The 19,841-nt window shown below is 34.9% G+C and overlaps 2 protein-coding genes and 1 non-coding gene across 7 annotated transcripts; all 3 read right to left on the reverse strand.

Annotated features, from left to right (window-relative positions):
• Positions 1-3,364: 3,364 nt before the first annotated feature.
• On the reverse strand, positions 3,365-7,939 carry LOC148586742 (Nucleoside diphosphate kinase family protein). The gene is made up of 7 exons (XM_088514168.1): positions 7,765-7,939; positions 7,002-7,139; positions 5,280-5,317; positions 5,115-5,165; positions 4,705-4,872; positions 4,510-4,622; positions 3,365-3,719 (listed from the first exon to the last, which is right to left on the reverse strand). The coding sequence occupies exons 1-7, from the start codon at positions 7,844-7,846 to the stop codon at positions 3,596-3,598; spliced, it is 714 nt and encodes a 237-aa protein (XP_088370294.1). The 5' UTR covers positions 7,847-7,939; the 3' UTR covers positions 3,365-3,595.
• Positions 7,940-11,257: 3,318 nt separating this feature from the next.
• Positions 11,258-16,057, reverse strand: LOC132173669 (uncharacterized). 5 transcript variants are annotated; one of them, XM_088514165.1, is made up of 8 exons: positions 15,969-16,057; positions 14,677-14,808; positions 14,426-14,531; positions 14,257-14,339; positions 13,723-13,786; positions 13,495-13,612; positions 12,689-12,843; positions 11,258-11,516 (listed from the first exon to the last, which is right to left on the reverse strand). In XM_088514165.1, the coding sequence occupies exons 2-8, from the start codon at positions 14,796-14,798 to the stop codon at positions 11,433-11,435; spliced, it is 732 nt and encodes a 243-aa protein (XP_088370291.1). In that variant the 5' UTR covers positions 14,799-14,808; positions 15,969-16,057; the 3' UTR covers positions 11,258-11,432. The 5 variants fall into 5 exon arrangements, with proteins under 5 accessions (XP_088370291.1, XP_088370292.1, XP_059441216.2 ...); XM_088514166.1 differs by having other exon boundaries at positions 14,677-14,802; positions 15,969-16,046; XM_059585233.2 differs by lacking the exon at positions 15,969-16,057 and adding an exon at positions 15,876-15,962.
• A 2,948-nt stretch (positions 16,058-19,005) lies between these two features.
• Positions 19,006-19,128, reverse strand: LOC132176780 (small nucleolar RNA snoR86). The gene has a single exon (XR_009439637.2). It is a non-coding gene; the product is annotated as a small nucleolar RNA snoR86 (small nucleolar RNA).
• Positions 19,129-19,841: the final 713 nt, after the last annotated feature.

Raw genomic sequence — 19,841 nt, forward strand, 5'->3', positions numbered from 1 at the left:
ACTGTCAATCTATTCGGCCAAACTCACTAAAACAAAACTCACCAAGAAAATTATTAACCACAAAAAGCAAATCTTAAAAAAATGAAGCACACAAAAGCAAACTAACCAAAAAAAATCCATACCATATACAAAAAGTGGAGAGGAAGAAAGAGAAATGGAGGAAAGATGAGAAGAAGAGGGAGAAGAGAAGAAAATGGACAAAGAAAAAATGAGGAGAGAGAGGAGGCTCTCAGAAGATGAAGAGAAAGCAAAAAAAAAAAAAAAAAAAAGAACAAAAATAGAAATGATGAGAAGACACAAACAACATTCTTAATTTAACTTATGACAAAGAAAGAATAAGGCTTAATTAACCGTAAATCTACACCATCATACAAAAAGTAAGTGAGATGAAATACCTAAAAATCCGATCAAATTAATTCAAATTCATTATTTCATTACTAATTAAACTGGGTGAGCTTAATACCAAAGGGCAAAATAATAATTTGGCGCCATCAAAGAAAAATCACTGTTATAGAGGCATTGGCTCTTTTGTATATTAGTTTAATATATATATATACATTAAAAAAATTATTATTATTATATATAAATGCACTTGGTTCCGATTCCACAGTTTTTATCGGGTGGTCAAAACCGTGACCGGAACTGAGGTCCCCGGTTTTTGGTTTTTTTTGCAATTGGAACCGGAACCGGCTCTCCGGTTTCTAATTTTTCGGTTTCCTGATTCCGGTTCCGGTTTCGGTTCCCCGGTAATTTTTGACACCCATAGCGTTGTTGGAGATGCTAAACGCTGCTCACTCCTACCTTTGGAATACTTGATTCTATTAAAGGATAAAAATGGTTGGTCACTCTTCAAATGGTAATGGTGGCTAACCACCTCAAGGGGTGGTCTAGCTACCTCTTTACATATTTTGTTTTTAATTTTTTAAATGTTTATATTACTAAATACAGACTATTCATTTTGAATGAACTTTCAATCAATCACAAATTTAATAATGAATTTAAAAACCACATTATTTTTTAAGTGACATAAATTTTTTTAGCATTACTTGATTGAGCATGATGAATAGTTATGGATAACATTATCCTATTGTCATTCAAAAAGAAAGAAAAGCACGAGACAATCTTCTAAATTTTCAAAATTTTATCTTTTTGAGTGTTTTTTAACTAGATCCATATATTGCTAAAACAGACCATTCATTTTAAATGAATGTTCAATCAATCACAAATTTAATAATAATTTTAAAAGTCATTGACATAATTTTTTTTTTTTTTCGCATTACTTGATTGAGTTAGCATATATAATGAATACTTATGGATAAAGACGTGATGTATAACATTATCCTATTGTCATTCAAAAAGAAAGAAAAGCACGAGACAATCTTCTAAAATTTTCAAAATTTTATCTTTTTGAGTGTTTTTTAACTAGATCCATATATTGCTACCAATAAAAATAACGAGATTAATTACTTTTTATCCATTACAGTTACGAAGATAAGAAGAAGAAGAAGAAGAAGAAGAAGAAGAAGAAAACAACTCATGTTATGATTCTTATGAATCCAACCTACCATCCAAGTCTTTAAGATGAACTATGAAACCTGGTTCGAGTTGAACTAGAAAACCCAGACAGAAAAGAAGACGATCGAATCCTTTTATATATATATATACACCGAGCATACATATTCTTCATCCACTAATCAAACTCTCTCCCTCTCTCTTTCTCTTTCCGGGTTTTTCTAGTCCATCGTTCGCCGCCATGTTGAGACTCACGAGAGGTAGCGAAGTGGAGGTGCTGAGCAAGAAGGTGGTTGATGTACTCGGCGCGTGGGTTTGCGCAGAAGTCATTAACTCGACTGCGTACACGTGCACTGTCAGGTATGGTGGCGGCCACGACGGACTTGTGGAGGAGACAGTTCCAAGAGGAGACGTTAGGCCTCTTCCGCCACCTTTTGAGGGCGCCGCTAACTTCAACGCCGGTGATATTGTGGAGTGCTGTCACAGCTTTTCTTGGAAAACCGCAAAAATCTTGGTGGGTGTAACCGACAACAACTTCTTGGTTCGGCTCCTCGGAGTCTCCGATGTCGGATTCGTCGTCCACAAATCTTTTCTCAGGGTCCGACAGCTCTGGACAGGCGCCGACTGGTATGTTCTTGGAAAGATTTCAACTTCCACACGCAAGATGAAGAAAGATATTGATTTGGATGATGAAGATTCTGATGGTAGTTATAGTGGTTCTACTGCTACTGCCATTGGGGAAGAAGCGTGCTCTGATGATGATGATTCTGAGAGGGTTGCGTCTATTGCTACTGGGGAAGAAGAAGAAGAAGGCAATGAGAGTGAAGAGTACTCTCTATCAAGATCCTCAACTACTATATTTGGAGCATTGCTGCGTACTTATCCATGGGAGTATATTGCAATCTTTTTTTTATTTTTTTTTCTTCTTCTTTTCTTTCTTTTTCTGAGCAAAAAAGCCAATACCCACTCAAGCCCAGAGCACATCAGCTCAGTTTATCGGGTACGTTCCTTTAGAAAACGTCACTAGATCAGATCTCCTCTGTTTTTTTTTTTGTTTTTTTTTTTTATTTTTTATATGTCAAAAAATAATATGTATTTTTTATTAATTAAGTTTGTTTATCTTATAAAAGTATTTCTCATTTAAGTTTCATCGATTGTAAGCGAATTTTGAGATTTGAGATTTGATTATCGTTTTATATTCAACTTTATTCTATTTCCTTGCAAAGGCTTATTCCCTTTCTTATTTAGGGTCTACTTAATTACTATTCATTGTTTTTCAATACATAAAGAGTACTTAATATCATTTACCATTAAAATTGTTATCATGTTTCTTAAAAATTTAATTAACTTGAGTTCAACTTGGCTTATCTCATTTCATTTATTAACTCGAGCTTAACCTCAAACTAAGTTCAATATTGAAATCGATAGTAAAGTTTGTTCATCTAATTTTTTTTTTTTCTTTTTCTTTTTTAAGGAAAAAAAGAAAGAAAGTATGGGCTAATGGTAAAGGCTTTCCTCCAACTTAGATAAGAAGAAAGTCCCCCAACTTAGTCTATCAAATTGACATGTTTTTAGAACATGAGATTTTCAAGTGTATTTTTAAATACAATAAATATGACTTCGAGAGAAGTCCACTCTAGTGTGCTATAACTTTTATACAAGTCCCTTGCAAACTTGATCGAGCTGATTAAACTCTTATACCCATTGGAAAAGTGAAGAGTAAATTATGAACTATCATGCCAAGTTTGTAAGATGCGTAAAAGTTAACTCTAAATTCCTCATCCAAAGATGCCAAATTAGATGCATCGCATGCATGCAAAATTAATCAAGTCCACACATTAACTAGCATACGAACACATAAGAAAAACTACTTTATTTGATCATTGGAGTTCAATCAAAGGAGGTGGAACTAATTATTGCTAAAATTTAGATCTGCCAATTGTCTGAAGCAAATCGGTGCTATCACTCACCTCAAGAAAAAAAACATTATTGTTTTATGACTTTATCAATTATGCTTCGAATCCCACTATTCTTGGGGGAACCTAACTCAATAGAAGAAAAGAAAAAGGCAAAAAATTCATGATCAGTTGTCTCCATAGACCCACTTCTCTGCGTTGCTTGTGTAAGTAACCAACTCATCAGGTTTGAACCACAAATTGATTTCATCTTTGGCAGTCTCTGGACCGTCACTCCCATGGATGATGTTTCTGCAGGGCAAACAACAGTTGAGTCATGACAAAAGTGTAATGAGCATTGTACACATGTGGCAAGCAAAAGAAGAACTGCAGCAGGCCCTTGATACTTTGCTACTAAAAAGGGTAGGAGTAGGCATTTAGGGGGCGTTTGTTAAACACCCCAGCACTGTTCATTTTCCAGGACACTGTTCATGAATAAAAAATAATAATAATAATAATAATTGGTATGGAAAAATAAAAAAGTGATATTGGAAAGTAAAAAATTTTGTTTTGTAGTGATTATTTTATTAGAATAGTAATAAAAAGTAAATGATGTGATATAAAAAAGTGAATGATTAGATATGAAAGTGAGAATGTTTTTTTTTTTAAAAATGAAGCGAATAGTGTGGTGGAGAATGAATAGTGCCAAGGTGTTTGACAAACACCCCCTTAGAGTGGCTTTCCTATTTGGGTGCGAGTAAAGTAGCACTTATCCGCAAGGAACCAATGATAATAGAGGCCTAGACAAGCCTACACAAGGGGGTCTATAGACACTTTCCAAACAGTGATTCAACCCCACCCAGACACTAATGAATACCTGGCTGACAGTGTGGCAATAATCTCAAGCGTTTCTTATTTTGGGATTCGACCTTGGAACCTACCCTCTAGCAACAAGCCAGATGTCACTAGACCACCACCTTCAGTGGTTGATACTTTGCTACTTTAAAGTAAGACCTAGTAACTTAAATGGAATATTCAGAAGTGGAAAGACTAAATAGTGAAATTGGAGACACCAAAAACTGTGAATCGTTCAAACCAGTACCTTCCAACTACAACAGCAAGATCACCTCTGATGGTTCCAGGTTCAGATTTCTGTGGATCTGTAGCTCCAATCAGCTTTCGACCATACTTGATCACTCCCTCGCCTTCCCAGACCTGTAGAGCGGGTCAGAAGAATCGGAGTTCAGCAACTCAAAGTTGTTGTACTTATTAAGATGACAGTTATAGTTCTTCTAACCATTGCAATAACAGGGCCAGAGCTAAGGAAGTCGCACAGGCCATTGAAGAAAGGTCTTTCCTTCAGATCGTGATAATGCTTCTCCGCAAATCCCTTTGAAGGAACTACTATTTTAATTGCCACGAGCTTAAAGCCTTTCCGCTCAAAACGAGATACGATTTCTGCAATCTGGAATACAATAATATGTCCCAGATGAGATACATATCCAGCCCCCATCTTAAAAAGACCAACACAACAACTCAACAAGTGGAGGGGGGTGGAGGGAAGTTGGGGCAGGCAAAGAAAGAGAGATAGGGTGTAGAGATATAGAAACCATCATCAACATGTTTCCTTACAAAAGGCAAAATTCTTTTTATGCAATCCGAACAGGTTACTGAAAAAATGATGCAACAAGTCTAATGGTATCATACCAGCCCTCTTTGCACTCCATCAGGCTTAATCGCAATGAAAGTGCGCTCCATCTGAATAGAGAAGAAAATTCACATAATTTTTCAATGAGCGCAGTGAAAAATAAAGGAATTACAGAGTAGGGGTAACCGTGAAATAGATAAGAAATAAAATGGTTAGTGGAGCACCTCTGCAGCATGTGCCTCCTGCTCCTGGAGCATGTAAGCTACAATATAAAGAAAAGAAAAACAACAAAGGAAAATTTATGAACAGAAATTGGAAAAGAGAGAAAAAGGGAAAAACTAAACACAAGATCATGCAACCAAAAGAACACAAAGACATGTTATCATAAGAGATACTGACGCGGGACAACAAGAAATTGAGAAGAAAAGTTGAAGAGAGAGAAGAAGCAAAGTATAGAAGAGAGAGAAAAAAAATGCAACAAGAGAGAAGAAACAAGGGAGAAGACAGCAAACAGTCGATCAAATTTTAATTCACCCAAAGCTAATTATCACAACACAGAATTATGCTTAAATAGACTAGAGATTAAACCCCAACCCTTAATCCTAGTGATACTTGAGATGACTGTCCACTAAAGTAACATAAAGCCAAAAGCTAAAAAAATAACATAAACAGTCCGTAAAAAAAACAACAAAACAAATAAAATGCAAAAATAGCAAAAGTGCCCATAATGATATCTCAAGCTCTCAGTCACCCAACCACAAAGTCATGGGTTGGAGTCTTGGACCATCCTCTGACACCAACATCAATACACACGCAATCAGTGGCTTGTGATTGGTGCCCCTACCAGATACTCCCCTTAAATCTTCAATTGCTCAAATCTTAACCAGTCATTGATATATAACTGATATGTAATAGTAGTACCACTATACAAAGTTTAGTGGCTGTAAGATAATGATGTAGTAGTAAAAGTGACCCATAACTCTTGTTGGACATTCTCTCAAGATTCCACATAAGAATAAAGAAATGTTTAAGCATGCATGCCAGTATGTGTGCGTGCATGAGAGAGAGAGAGAGAGAGAGAGAGTCCATAGAAGGATGAGCATGAAATTTGATCGATGCAAAAGTACAAACAATTGTATCTGACAAATGATCATAGTGAGGGGATACAGGTATAATGTTGGGAAATTCAGGAAGGTAGTCAAGTCTAGACTACCTCCAAGCTTACGATTTCCACCCGTTACCATGCTCAAGCATGGTAAATCATTCTAGAAGAGGTCCCAGAAGCCACAATGCTAAACTTAAGCAAGAGACGAGGCTCCTCTTCCTTCCACTCCAACTTACAAAGACAGAGCCTCTGGTCACACCTTTTAAATCTAAGCCATCATTTCCTTTTACTCTCATGAAAAGTAAAATTGTCAATTATCCACTAACAAAACGGTCGAAGTCCTAACATTACTATACCTTCAAACAAATATACGAACTTATAAACACTGATCCTCTGCTCATAGCTTCTACATTTAAGCCATTATATGTTTTACTCCCATGAAAAATACAGTTGTCAATTATCCACTAACAAAACAACCCAAATCCAAAAAGAAGTACCATCATTATACTTTCAAACAAATACGCATACACAAACACATACATGTACAAGGGATTGATCATAATCAATTAAAAGTATCACTAAAGGGTCAAAAACCAGAAAAGGATGGGTTTCGTTTCAATCCCACGAAATATACAATCGTCAATTATCCACTAACAAAGCAACCCAAATCCCACATCGAAATTATTTTCATTATACCTTCAAGTATACGTATATGCAAACACACATGTATGCAGTCACATTCTTAAATCAATTCAAAAGGGATTATACCCAAACGAAAGTTCCACTATCCACAAACAAAGGCATTGAAAATCAGAAAAAAGACGGGTATCGTTGTCCGAACCTGCTGCAGAAACAGCAAGGGCTCCTGAAATCCATCCTCTAGTCGCATTCTCAGAACCGGCCTTGCCAAAATTCGAAGCTAGAAACGGCACCGTTCCTCTCAACGACACTGCCGCCACAGCTGCTACGGCTCGCCCCTCTGCCAATACAACAACAACAACTCAGTATCGTCAAAGAGAAATCTTGCACACACAAATACGTCAAAATTAAAAATATCTTAAAAAGAAAAAAGCAGTCACGTACTTCCAGGAACTTCAACATCAAAGACAAAGACTATCAAAAGCACTCTTCAAAAGCACTACTTTTTTTTTCCTTTTTTTTTTCTTCTAAATATTATTATTTTAAGCCACTATACCTATTTATTTTCATGGAATCAATTCCTGAAAAAAATAAAAAAAATAAAAAAATCTCGCGAAATGATGATGATCATCCATAAAAACACATAAAACGTTTGAGTCAACTTTTTCTTAACGACTTTATAAAAAATTAATTTACTGGGTCTACTTCCTTTCTCCTAACGAGATATAGATTTGGCCCTGCGATTAGACATTGGAACAACCTACGTGTTCGGACTACACAACGTTACATCAACCACTCACTTTTATTGTCGTTATTAGAGGGATTCCTATCACACGTAAAACTCCGGCATAGACCGATAACGGATTCACAAATCGGAGATTCAGCTCCGAAATTCATGGAGAGTAATGTGCCAAAAAAAAAAAAAAAAAGAAATGGAAACGGGCTGTGAAGCTGAGAAATTTTACCGGAGTAGAAACGGGAGCCCTTAGAGGCGGAGAGGAGCGACCTGGTGGCTCTGGAAACAGATCGGAGAATCTGGGAGGGCATTTTCGGTAGCTGTAGAATAACTTGGAGCTCTGGAGTGTAAGTGCGACGCTGAAATGATAAGAGAAATGAGGAGCGAGTGAAAACGAGAGAGAGAGAGAGGACGATGATGTGTGAGATGGAGATTGGGTTTCCTTTTTTGATGGTCAGGTCAAACCCCTACCCGAAAGTCCGAAACTGTACCTAAACGGATTTTTTTGGGCCCGGTTAATTTATAGGTAACTTTCCATATTTATCATATTTATTCATTTAATAATATTTAATACTTCAGTATTTAATATATGTTATAATATTGTGTTCTCCTGGTGTCCTCCTACTCCTATGTGATATTATTTTATAAATATTTAGTGAGAAATAAGCGCAACTTTCTTTTTTAGTTTTTATAAAATAATATCTACGTAGGACTAGGACAACACCAAAAGAGTACTTAGTATTGTCCTTTTAAAAGTGATAAAATATTGATGCCACATTATTTAAAATTTTAAAATAATATAAAAACATATATACTATTAAATTTATAAAAGTTAATTTAAATCATTAATGCAATCGAAGAATTTGAATTTGGAGCATAAAGATTTTCATAATAGCATTTTACACAAATGAAATCATCAGTGACCCAAGCAAAACTGGTGCTGTTGAGAAAAAAGATGCATTACTTTGGAGAGACTTAAGACTTTGTTGAGTAGTGAGAAGCTAGAGAGAGAGATAGAGTTGGGGGATAGAAGATTATTGGAGAGTTTGAATTGTAACAATTGTTTTTCTTTGGGGGTGGTTGAGGTTTTGCATTGGAGTTTTGGGCTATTGAGCAACGAGTGAGTGAGAGTGTGGCAGAGGCTGTCACCGGAGGAAGAGGAGCACCCAACCTATTCAATTTGCATGAAATTATGAAAAGAAAAATCAACATTTGATTCAAAATTTAATAATGATCGATTTAAAATTTAATGATAATTTTTATTGTCATGTTAAAGAATGTGTACTTAAAAGTATAAGAATAGGAGTGTGCATAATATTTCTTATATGAAAATGCTTCTCCTCTCCCCTCTTGAAAACAAGCGGCGTATTTGATTGTTTTTTTTTTTTTTTTTTTTAATTAAAAAGGTTGGAGGGGGAGGCCAATTGTAGCTATCGTACTTGGGCGTGACCATAGTAGCACTAACCCGTGAGGTACCGCTCAGGAGGGGCCTAGACGGTGGGAATCGCAGGCGCTCCTTCAAGACCGACCGGACCATAGTTTAATACCCGCCGTAGTAAGGCATCAATGAGATTCAAGGTGGCTAACACTAATAGACTAAGAGATTTTCATTGCGGGAGTCAAACTCATGCCCTAGTGTATGTCCAACCTCATGAAGATTTCCCTAAGACCATTGAACTACTAGTCTACCACCCTTGGGTGTGTGTATTTGATTGTTGACTATGAAATTTTGATCGTTTAAATTTTTAACGGGAGATAATGAGTCATTTATGTATAACTAGATGTAACTATGTAAGCCATATCCTCGTGGAGGAAACTTCTCCCTTTTGGCTGTGTTGTCAATAGAAAGACAATTAGGAAGCTTCTTTCTATTCATAGACAAAAAGCACCTATTCCTTGCCTTTACCCTTTAATTACTTTTTTATGATTGCAATTTTTTATACTTTGGAATAGTTTCGAAGAACAAAATTATGACCTTTTTTAGACCCTATATTTTTTCCTTGGGGATGAGAAAGAAAAAGGTTTATGGTTAGAGAAATATTATACAAATTCTTTCTCTCACACTTTCAATTGCTTACAATCATAAAATGTAATTAAAGGTTGTGATAGTAAAATTTAAATATTTTATTTGAAAATAGCTATCAGAATTTTGAGAATTATATTGTAAAATGATCGGTTTGTTATAATAGAATAATCTTGAGTAACTATTGATTGTGACGGTATATATATATATATATATATATTTTCATTAGCATAATTAGTTGCATACAATATGGACAATTTTCGGGTGCAGGGTTCACTTGCGTGAGACAGATGAACCCTGTATTTACTATAGCTATATAAAGGAGAGTGCAGAGCCCACTTGTCCTAAATAATCCAAAGTACAAGATTCACCTGTTTGAAACAGATAAACCCCACATCTACTATCCGTGGGGCTGTTTGTATTGCTAGTTAATTGGATCCGGATCCGGATCCTTCCATTTTGAAACATTGTGCAACTCACTCTATACTTTGTGATTCAGGAGAGATATAAAGTGTGGACCAGTGGATTACCTCGTAAACTTTTGCTCTAGAAAGTAGAATGAGACTTCGCCCTAGAAATATGATTGCCACCTTTACAGACAAGGAAATCAGAAAAACAAAGCTTTACCTTGAAAAACTACATCGTGTTTGTTAAGCTTGAGATTAACCATAGTTTATAATGATTCCCTTGTTGGATCGAGCTGAAAACAAGCTATGTATTTTGTCATTTTACTCTGTTCAATTATACCATTACTTGCTTTCAAACTTGGTTTCTCCAATTTGCCAAAAGGTAGCCGATGCAGGACAAATAATAGTCACAAAATACAGAGAAAAAATGGGGCTAAAAAGCAAAGAGAGGAGAGAGAGAAGCTAGAAAAGAGAGAAAAAGCTAGGGAAAGGGGGAGAAGAAGCTGGGGAGAGAGAGAGAAAAGGGGAGAAGAGAAAGAGAATAACTTTCTCTTAATTTTATTCCATCAAATCTCCTTCCATTAGAATACAAATCATGCTTAAAATTAAATAAAACATAGAATTAAATTCTAATAACCCCCATAAACCAATATTTTGCCTTTTGCATCAGTCTTTCTCTGCAAATGTGATATTATCTTCGGTGTCGGTCAAGGGGGGATGGTGAAATGGTGTTTATGCTATTTGTGCATCACCAGTGGTAACATATCAAGTTGCCATAGTCATTCTTTATTCCATAAGAGAAAGGAAAAGTCGAGACATTATGGTTATACAGTTATTTGGTCACTGACAAAAAGGAAAATCCCAGAAGAGCTTGCTCCTCTGGAATGGCATAATTTATGCCAGCCTTATGGTCAAGAAGTTCTTGCATGACCTTTCCTGTGCAAAGGAATAATATTAACCATAATCAAATAGTGGACAACTTGCAGCGTTTATCAGAAAAGATTCTAGAGAAGCCCTTTTATCCCACAATCTGATTTGCTTTAGATATCAAAAGAATAACAAAAGGAAACCAAGCATCTCTTCTCAAGGTGCTTCTTGAAAACTAAAGAGAAAACATAACATCCCATCACCAACTCACAGACCAATTCCTCAGGCCATTTACAATATGTTTTGAATGTGTATTTAGTGCAGAAGACCTTTACAGTTCATTACTTGGCAAAGAAACCCGGTACAGATTCTAGCGAATGCAAGTTCACTTCAGTTAAGAGTCTGTATAACTAGTGAAACAAAAGTGTCAGAAATCAAAAGTAAAATATTGTCTGTTATTCAAGTAAAATGTATCTTATGTACAGAAAAGTAATGAATAAATTTCCAGACATATTACATCTAGATTTGTATGAAGTCAAGGTATGAATTTAATTTCTAGCTATGTACAGCTTACTGCATGCTACAAATGCATAGATGAAGTCACATCTCTGTCGAACCATTGGGAGCCGTTGTACCAGACCCCAATTTGCAGTCCGTTTGTAATGCTGACAACCAAGAGTCCACCTGATAAAAGAGTGTGGGGAGTAAATTCAAATTAGAAAAAAAAAAACAAAATGATTACCAGAGTGAAATTTGCAGGATGCACTAGATGCCCGCTATGTGATAGGTACTTCATAATTCAATATCTATTCAAACGAAGAGAATTAATATCAGGGGTTTTTCCATGGTCACTTAGAAAGTACGATTCCATTTCCATGGACTTCAAATAATTACATAAAACAGATTATCCACATTAAAGAAAACCAATTTTTCGCAACACTCAGATTGTGACAGCAATCACATTCATACTTGACAATGTATACATATCAAAAGAAACAAAAGGACAAAATAAATATGTCTGCATGCTCAACTCTAGGGGTGTCAATTCGTGTTCGCATGTTAGGTTCAAGTCGTGTCGAGACATGTGTATAAAATTATGTTGGTCTACCCTAAAGCAGCTCATTTAATTAAATGGAGTCAAATCCTCAACCCTAATCCGCTAATTTTGTATTGGGTTTGCGGTGAAGTAAAAAATTGTCAATCATAAATGTTGTGTGTTTATTTTGGGTTGTGTCGAGGCATGTATATAATAAGACTATATAAGTCAACCCTAACCCAACCGATTTAATTAAATGGGTCAGATCTCTCAACCCTAATTCACTAATTGTGTGTTGTGTTCGTGTCAAGTTCATAGGTCATATCAAAAATTGTTAGCTCTAAGCACAAACATGTATGAAGGATCAATAGATCCACGTATGATAGTTTGAGCATATTGGTGTTATGCAACACATGTAATAATGGTGCAAGTAGACAGACCTGTGCATATGCATCACATATAAACACGTTTTGTAACACAAGAAGTATTAAATGCTATGCCCCCTCCCTCGCATGGCTTAGGACTTTATCATGAAGAATGATAAACAATGACATGACAATCAAAACTACAGACTGTAACAGAACCCAGGGAGATGAATTTTCCAAAGCTAATTCACCGTCAACACATTCTAAAACTTATATTTCCAAATAATCATCCAAGTACTTCAATAGATTCAAGGAGACAAGGACACAATACTTTAAGAACACAAAACCATTTACATATATTTTTGTGGACAATGGCTTGTAGATGATACTAAATAACACTCAACTCAGCAAAGCGAACAAGAAATTACCAGACTTACTGAAATTACTTGACATACCTGAATCTTAGAAATACTTGAGCACTCATATCTCAGTCCTTGACGAGTTAGGACATAAAAGGCATATCGCGTCTCCTCATCTTCTCGTGTAATGCTTGGTAGAGGACCTATTTCAACAATGTCAGATAGGAGGGTGGAGTCTTGAGGGCTCAGATCTGCATAAAAGTTCTTTGTAATTATCAACCAAATGGATAAAGGTTGGACATCAATCTACTATTTTAGTCTGCATTTGATTTTTGAGCTCACTGAAGGCGCATTTCCAATGAAATTTATTGCTTATCAAAAAAATCATTGCAAACTCCAAATTGATGTCCCATGCAAGGCTATTCACTCCCTAGATCAAAATCTATCATGTTTAATCATATCGGATAGCCCTAAAAATCTAATAAATGAAAGTTCGTTTTGCTCTCAAATTTAGACAAATCAGTAATTTTAAGTGAACTTAGATAAGGGTAGACGATACTCTTCGTACGCATCACCAAAATAAGTGGAGCAAGTGAGAGCTGAAGTAATTTATATACAAGCATAATTTCTTTTGAACAAGTTATGAAAATTAAAAACATCTTTCTGACAAAAGGAGGTTTTCAATGCCATATATAATATTTTAACCGCTGAGGTTTTCCAATGCTACAGTATCTTAATGGTTAACCCAGTTCATGAAATAAAATTTTGCAAAGGAAGTCATTGCACAAGAAGTATAGTTGCCCTGATATATTGTAAGCACAACTGCACAACAAAGAAACCTGGATGCTACTTTCATAACAATAAATCAAAAAGTCAAGAAAAAATGGAATATCGATAAAAACCTGTGGACAAAAAATAGAAGAATATACAGAGTCCATGAAGGACAGTAAAGCGAGGAAGCCAGTCATCAACATCAGTATCATCTAAAGGGGGAGGTTCTCCTGGTAGTGCCGTCCACCTCTGTTTGATAAAATTAATAGGCCAATTGTTAATTAAGATGGTGAGGTGGACAAAATAGTACGTTATGGAAAGATGCAAAGTAACATTTGTGATGTGAAAATGGTCACTACGGTTCGAATGTACAAATAACCAGACAGACGAGCAGACCGCAAGATTTCATCAACATGTTCCAACCTGCATATGTTAGAAAAATTTCAGCGTCAATACAAAAAATACAAAATATTTTACTGAAAAATGCAACCCTATTGTCTATTTTGAGAAAAAGGCTGACAGCTAGAAACTAGAAGAAGAAATAAAAGAAAGAATTGCTTCCGATAGAAGCTGTTACACATACATACATATCACTCAAAGTCCAAAACTAAAGAACCCAAACACATAAGGCCATAACTTTATGTTTTGGTTGTGTCACTGTGACTTCTTTAGTTGTGACACAATCAAGGACCAAGCAAAAGTTAAGTAAGATTGCACGAGTCAATCAAATCGTACAAATTCCATTTTCTAGGGAACATTAGAACCTAAAGACTTCTCCTAACCCCTATCCACTAGTTTATCACCCAAGACAAGGCCAAGTAGCAATATACATACTTATTTCTTAGCAAAAAGGAAGATCATAGTTTCAAACTCAGGTATGAAGTCGTCCTTACTGAGCTTTCAAGTGAGCTTCCCTCTCTTCTACATCAGCAAGTTCTGATCTAAGTGACTCTACTTCTGCTGCAGATAGCTCAACCTGCAATCAGAAAAACTGCGATGGTAAGGAAACATGGAAAATTCACCTTTATAAACTTGCAACAGCTAAAAATCTGTTCAATCAACCTTTTCCTGACCATTGGTGCTTGAACCCCATGCCATCCCTTTGAAAGTAAACAAATTCAACATGAATGCAGCACTCCTTAATTTTTTTCGAGTCCAGCTATGAGACCTATGCTAAACCAGATAGATAAGACTAAATCATTATGAACTAAAAATCTCAAAGTTCTTTGTTTAGTTTCTAATATATATATATATATATTTTTTATTACTAATCAAAAACAGTTTCTAATATTTTTTCCAACAAAATAAAATACCTCCAAGAATTATCAGATTGTTGTGAAACAGATGAAGTTCTGTTTTGATGAGAATCCACACTTGTTGTTGAAGCTTTAAAGTGATCCGGGATAACCTTTAACTTTCCAAGAGCATCATCCATGAAGCTATAACTTTATGTTCCACAAGACAGTTAAATCAGAACAGAATAAGAAAGGAGAATGTAATGGATAAACAATCTCCCAACAATAACTTCAAAATCAGCATACAATAATTAGCACTGCACCATTTGCAACAATTTCTGAGTAGGACTATATATTGATAGAGTGACAGACAAATATTTCTTTCATAATAACCACAAAGATGGTGTATAGATGTTTTATCTTTTGATATATAACCTTTATCCACACTTTTTTTTTCTTTCTATGAGATATAAAGGGAAGGGGGGAGGCTATTTATCCGCACTTGAGTCACTTGCAGAAGATGATTAAGCTGTGAAATAGGATCCTAGTTTCCCATTTACCAGATCAAGTATGGCAGAATTAAATGATTGTAAAGCACTATTGCTCTATGAGATGGAATGTTCATTGTATTCGTATAGAGGTACTCTGTTCAAAGATTCTAACTCATTGTAAAAATTTCAATGCTGCAAACACCCCTTCAGTCAGCTACAAAAAGCATCATCCTAACTCCTTCAGTCAGCTACAAAACCCCTTTTCCCCGTTCTACTTCTAAGCCAATCTGCACAAAAAAATCCTTTTGTGCATAACTTCACAATTCCACCATTGTTCCTATTGCCCCTTTCATGACCCTAATAATCTTCTTGCACTATCAGATCACATCGAATTAAAAAATTCAAAAACTTTATCTTCTCCTAATTACACCACAAGGAACCGAAAACTTACCATGGTCCCTAATTACAAACCAAAATACAAAACCTTAAGATAGGCAACAATGTTTAAGGAACATAAATACGCACACAAATCTGAACCCATTCAAATCTACCATTCAAATCTGAAAATTAACCAAAAAAAATTACTCCCTCGAGCTCAAAACATAAACAAGACAATCACTGCAAAGTACTTAAATAAGATTTGTTGAGAAGCACAAGCTTATGCCCAGATCAAAGCTTAAACTATAGCAGATAAAAATCATAGTCGATGGATCCAATAAACTTCATATCACGATAGAATTCTCAAATAACAACAGTACTTGGATTAATCATAAAGTTTACCCATACCATAACATAAGTTGTAGAAAGGTTGAATCTTTGCTTCAAAGAAATCAAAAAGATAAACACTTTGAGAAGAATATTATAAGGAGAAGTTCGTACCCAGAAAAGAAACTTTACGATAAAGGAGATAAATGGAGGTCTTTGTCTTCACGGAAAGCCTTTGACCCCATGAATAGAAATCATAGTAGTAATAACGTATGACTGTTCGGTAGTAGAGAGTAGTTTGGTTTTATCCGTGGTTGTTAACGTGAAAAGACGGTTTTACCCTCTTATGTGGCGGTGAGCCAATGGTTCGATGGTAGACCGTAGACCCGTGTACGTATGCACATGGATGGATTTTGTATTTTGGTATTTTCATGGATGATGGATAGATGGATGGATGGCTTACCGCTTACGGTAATGACTTTTTATTATAGTAATTTTGTGTTAGATATTATATTAATAATAATGATGATGTTTTTTTTACTTATTTATATCTCATGTTGTGGATTAAATATAATTATTTTTATTTTTATTTTTATTTTTATAAGTGGATTAAATATAGTTGTTTCTGAGATATTTGGCTTCGCAAGACATCAAAGTAAAAGTGAAATGGAGAATACTTTAAAAATAAAAGAAAAAAAAATAGAAAATAACTATTTTATGGTCAATATTATATTTAATAGATATAATAGCAAATATGTTGTTATGTGTTGAATTGTTAATCGTTATTTAATTTAATTTAATTTATTTATTTATTTTTTTTTTTTTTTGTACATGTTCGCACAAGAGGGGGATAAAGATTTTAATTAGTGACATCCGCTTTATTAGGTGTGGTTCCAACTAATTGAATTATCTCTTGAGGACAATCATTATTTAAATATTATACGCACAGTAAGATGCAACAAAATAAAAATTTAGATTGAAAAATGGTTTTTTCCATTTTATTTCCAACGAATAGGATCTTATTCCATATACCACGGAGGCTACCCCTTTCCCCCATTTGCATTTCGATACATAAAATAATAAAAAATATATACTTTTCTTTAAATTAAATTTATGAAACTTACATGTATTCTTAGAATACGTAATTTTTATATGTATTTAAAAAATGTATATGACAATTATATGCTTCAAAAACTTTGTTAAAAAAGATGGGTATCTCTCAATAGAGACAAAACCAAATGAATTACATTCTCTTGTTAAGGAATATTAATATATTTAGCTCAAGGTGATTTTGAAACTTATTTCCGTTGTAGGAGTAACTAACTTCTTCTGGCTCATCCAACTTCATCTTTGTGTGTACTATATCAAAATATATCATATAACCAATCCCTAGTGCAATGTTAGCAAATACGACATTTGAAAAATGTAACCATTGAAAAATATAATTATTATAAAATACAATCGTTTCAAAAATATTATAGTTACAAAAATGATTATTTGAAAAATAATAATCGTTGAAAAATTATTGTGCTAAACGAATTACCATTAAAAAAATAAAGAGTAAAATACGAATGTTAGAAAAGAAATAAAGATGGAATCCATGAAGAGTAAAAAAAATAATATTTAAATAATAAAAATAAAAATATAGTCCTTCATTGTGAATGCTCTTATACGTCAAAATCCCCAACTCCGAATTCCCATCCTCGATTGATATCGGCCCACTGGGCCGTAGCGCGGCCATTCTCGCTTTGTAAGGCTCATCTTTCTCTTTGAGGCCGCGAAAAAGCCAATGGGTCCTTTGGCTTTTCCAAACCATCGCAAAGACCTTTCATTGCTTGCCCTGTGCAGTACCAATCGACCCAAACTCTAAACTCCTCCAAACCCTCCCTCGTCACGTACCACAAATCGCCCTCCACGTTCATAATCTCATGATTGCCGTTCATGGTGATCACGGTCCCTCCGGTCCTCGCCGCTTGCCGCTTCAATCTCTCTAGGAAGTATAGGATCTTGAACTCGTCGCCGCTACGGTTGAGCACATTGCCGACCTGGACCACGGTGGGCAACCAATTAAAATTGGTTTAGGTAATCCACCAAAAAATAAATAAATAAATAAAGTTTAAGAGCATATTTGAGAAATATAACTTTTAAGCTAAAATGCATTTTTTGGCAATAAAGCTTTTGTCAAAAGTGCGTTTTGACCATTTTTTTGGCTTTTTGGACATTTAAAAATGCTTTCAATCTTTTTTTCATCAAACATGTACTTTTTTTTTTTTCAAACAAATTTTTTAAGTGTTAAACGCACTTTTAGGACACTCAAACATACACCTAAATCAGCCCTAAGTATCAATTGGTGTTAAACGCACTTTTCTATTTTTCAAACTGTAATTTTTTAAACCACAACCCAAGCAATATACAACAGAAACACACCAAAAGCATACAAATTTATTTCTTGGTATATTTTCATGGCTATTAGCAAAACAGTAAATTGGGCACCAAAGAGAAACTCATTGCAGGCGCAAGGCTTCCATTAGGACCATTAGCCTATTATATTTTGAACAAAAAATAAAAAATTTCAAATTGAAAAAATTTTCTTCAATCCAATTTAATAAATTATCGCCGTCAAATAAATAAGAGACCACAAATCTTCCATTAAATTCCTTCACTAAAACCCGCTTTATTTTCATTAATTTAAAACATTTTATTTCCATTAATTAATTCTAGGCTCTTCAAATACAGAGCTCATTTCTTTTTCATCAGTTGGTTAACTAACTTTACATGTACAAAATTTCCCTTTCTTCCTCCTCCAAAGTGTTAGAAAAGTTTCGGCCGCTTATTTCTCATTGTCTAAATGAGTGTTAAAAAAAAAAAAAAAAAAAAAAAAAAAAGCAATCCGTACAAATATCACCACCAACAGATATCTCCATTAAAATCAAATAACTATTAAATTCATCTATCAATTAGATAGATCATAAAACGAGTTAAGAAAAAAGAAAAAGAAAAAGCCCTTTTATAAATTTTCTTTTTGAAAAAAAAGAAAAACAATAATTAAACAAAGAGAAAAGTCGATTGACATGAGGTAAAAGATCTAAACAACGCTTCACATGCTACTTTGATTGATCCAACTAAAAACAAAAACAAAAAGCATATAGGAAAAAGAAAAGAAAAAGAAAAAGAAAAAACAGAATTTCATAGAGAGATATATGTAGAATAGAATGTTGTGAGTTGTTCGAGGCCATAATCAAAACATTTGATAGGCACGAAGAATCGCTTTAAGAATTTTATATCGCCAAACCTTCAATGCAATTTAGGCCATTTGTTATTTACGCTCTTGCTCTGCAAATTGGCTTTTTCCATTTTCATCTCTCAAAATTCAAAGAACAAAATAGAAAAGAAGAAGAAAAAGAAAAAGGAGAAAAAACCCTAACCCTAACCCTAACTAGTGCGACCGATAAGAAAATCAGTTGGTTGAGAAGATTTGATGGTTCAAAACGCCTTTTTTATTGAGGCCTTTGTAAAACCCTAACCCTAATTGGTATATGAAATGACAGATCTGCCCATCGATTTTGAGGAGGTGGATTTAAGTTGGGCCGTGGGTAAAAAGTGGGTCAATTGTTGGTAGGATTTTTTTTTTTTTTTTTGAATAAAAGTGGGAGCACTTTATTAAAAAAACTCAAATAGGGATTACAGCTTTCTCAGAAGCAATGAGCTTCTGAATACAGTTAGGTGGATTAGAAATCCACAACTCATCCCTGTTTTGCGTGGTTGCTAAACGGGCTAGCTCATGAGCTACCCGGTTTGCCTCCCAGGGAACATGAGAAAAACTCCAATGAGAGAAACTTCGGACATTTAAACGAATGCCAGCAATTATGTGTCCCTTCGTGCTCCAATCCGGTTCATCCGAGTTCACTGCCTCCACTACCAATTTCGCATCTCCCGCAAATGTGATCCTGTCAATGCTGTCATACCCAAGGTCATAACACAATTGAGTCGCTTCCATAGCAACTATAGCTTCAGCATCCGTGGGCTCCAAAAATCCCCTTCTGAAAT

Source organism: Corylus avellana, chromosome 3, assembly GCF_965113065.1.
Source record: "Corylus avellana chromosome 3, dhCorAvel1.hap1.2, whole genome shotgun sequence".
In the NCBI taxonomy this organism is placed as follows: Eukaryota; Viridiplantae; Streptophyta; class Magnoliopsida; order Fagales; family Betulaceae; genus Corylus; species Corylus avellana.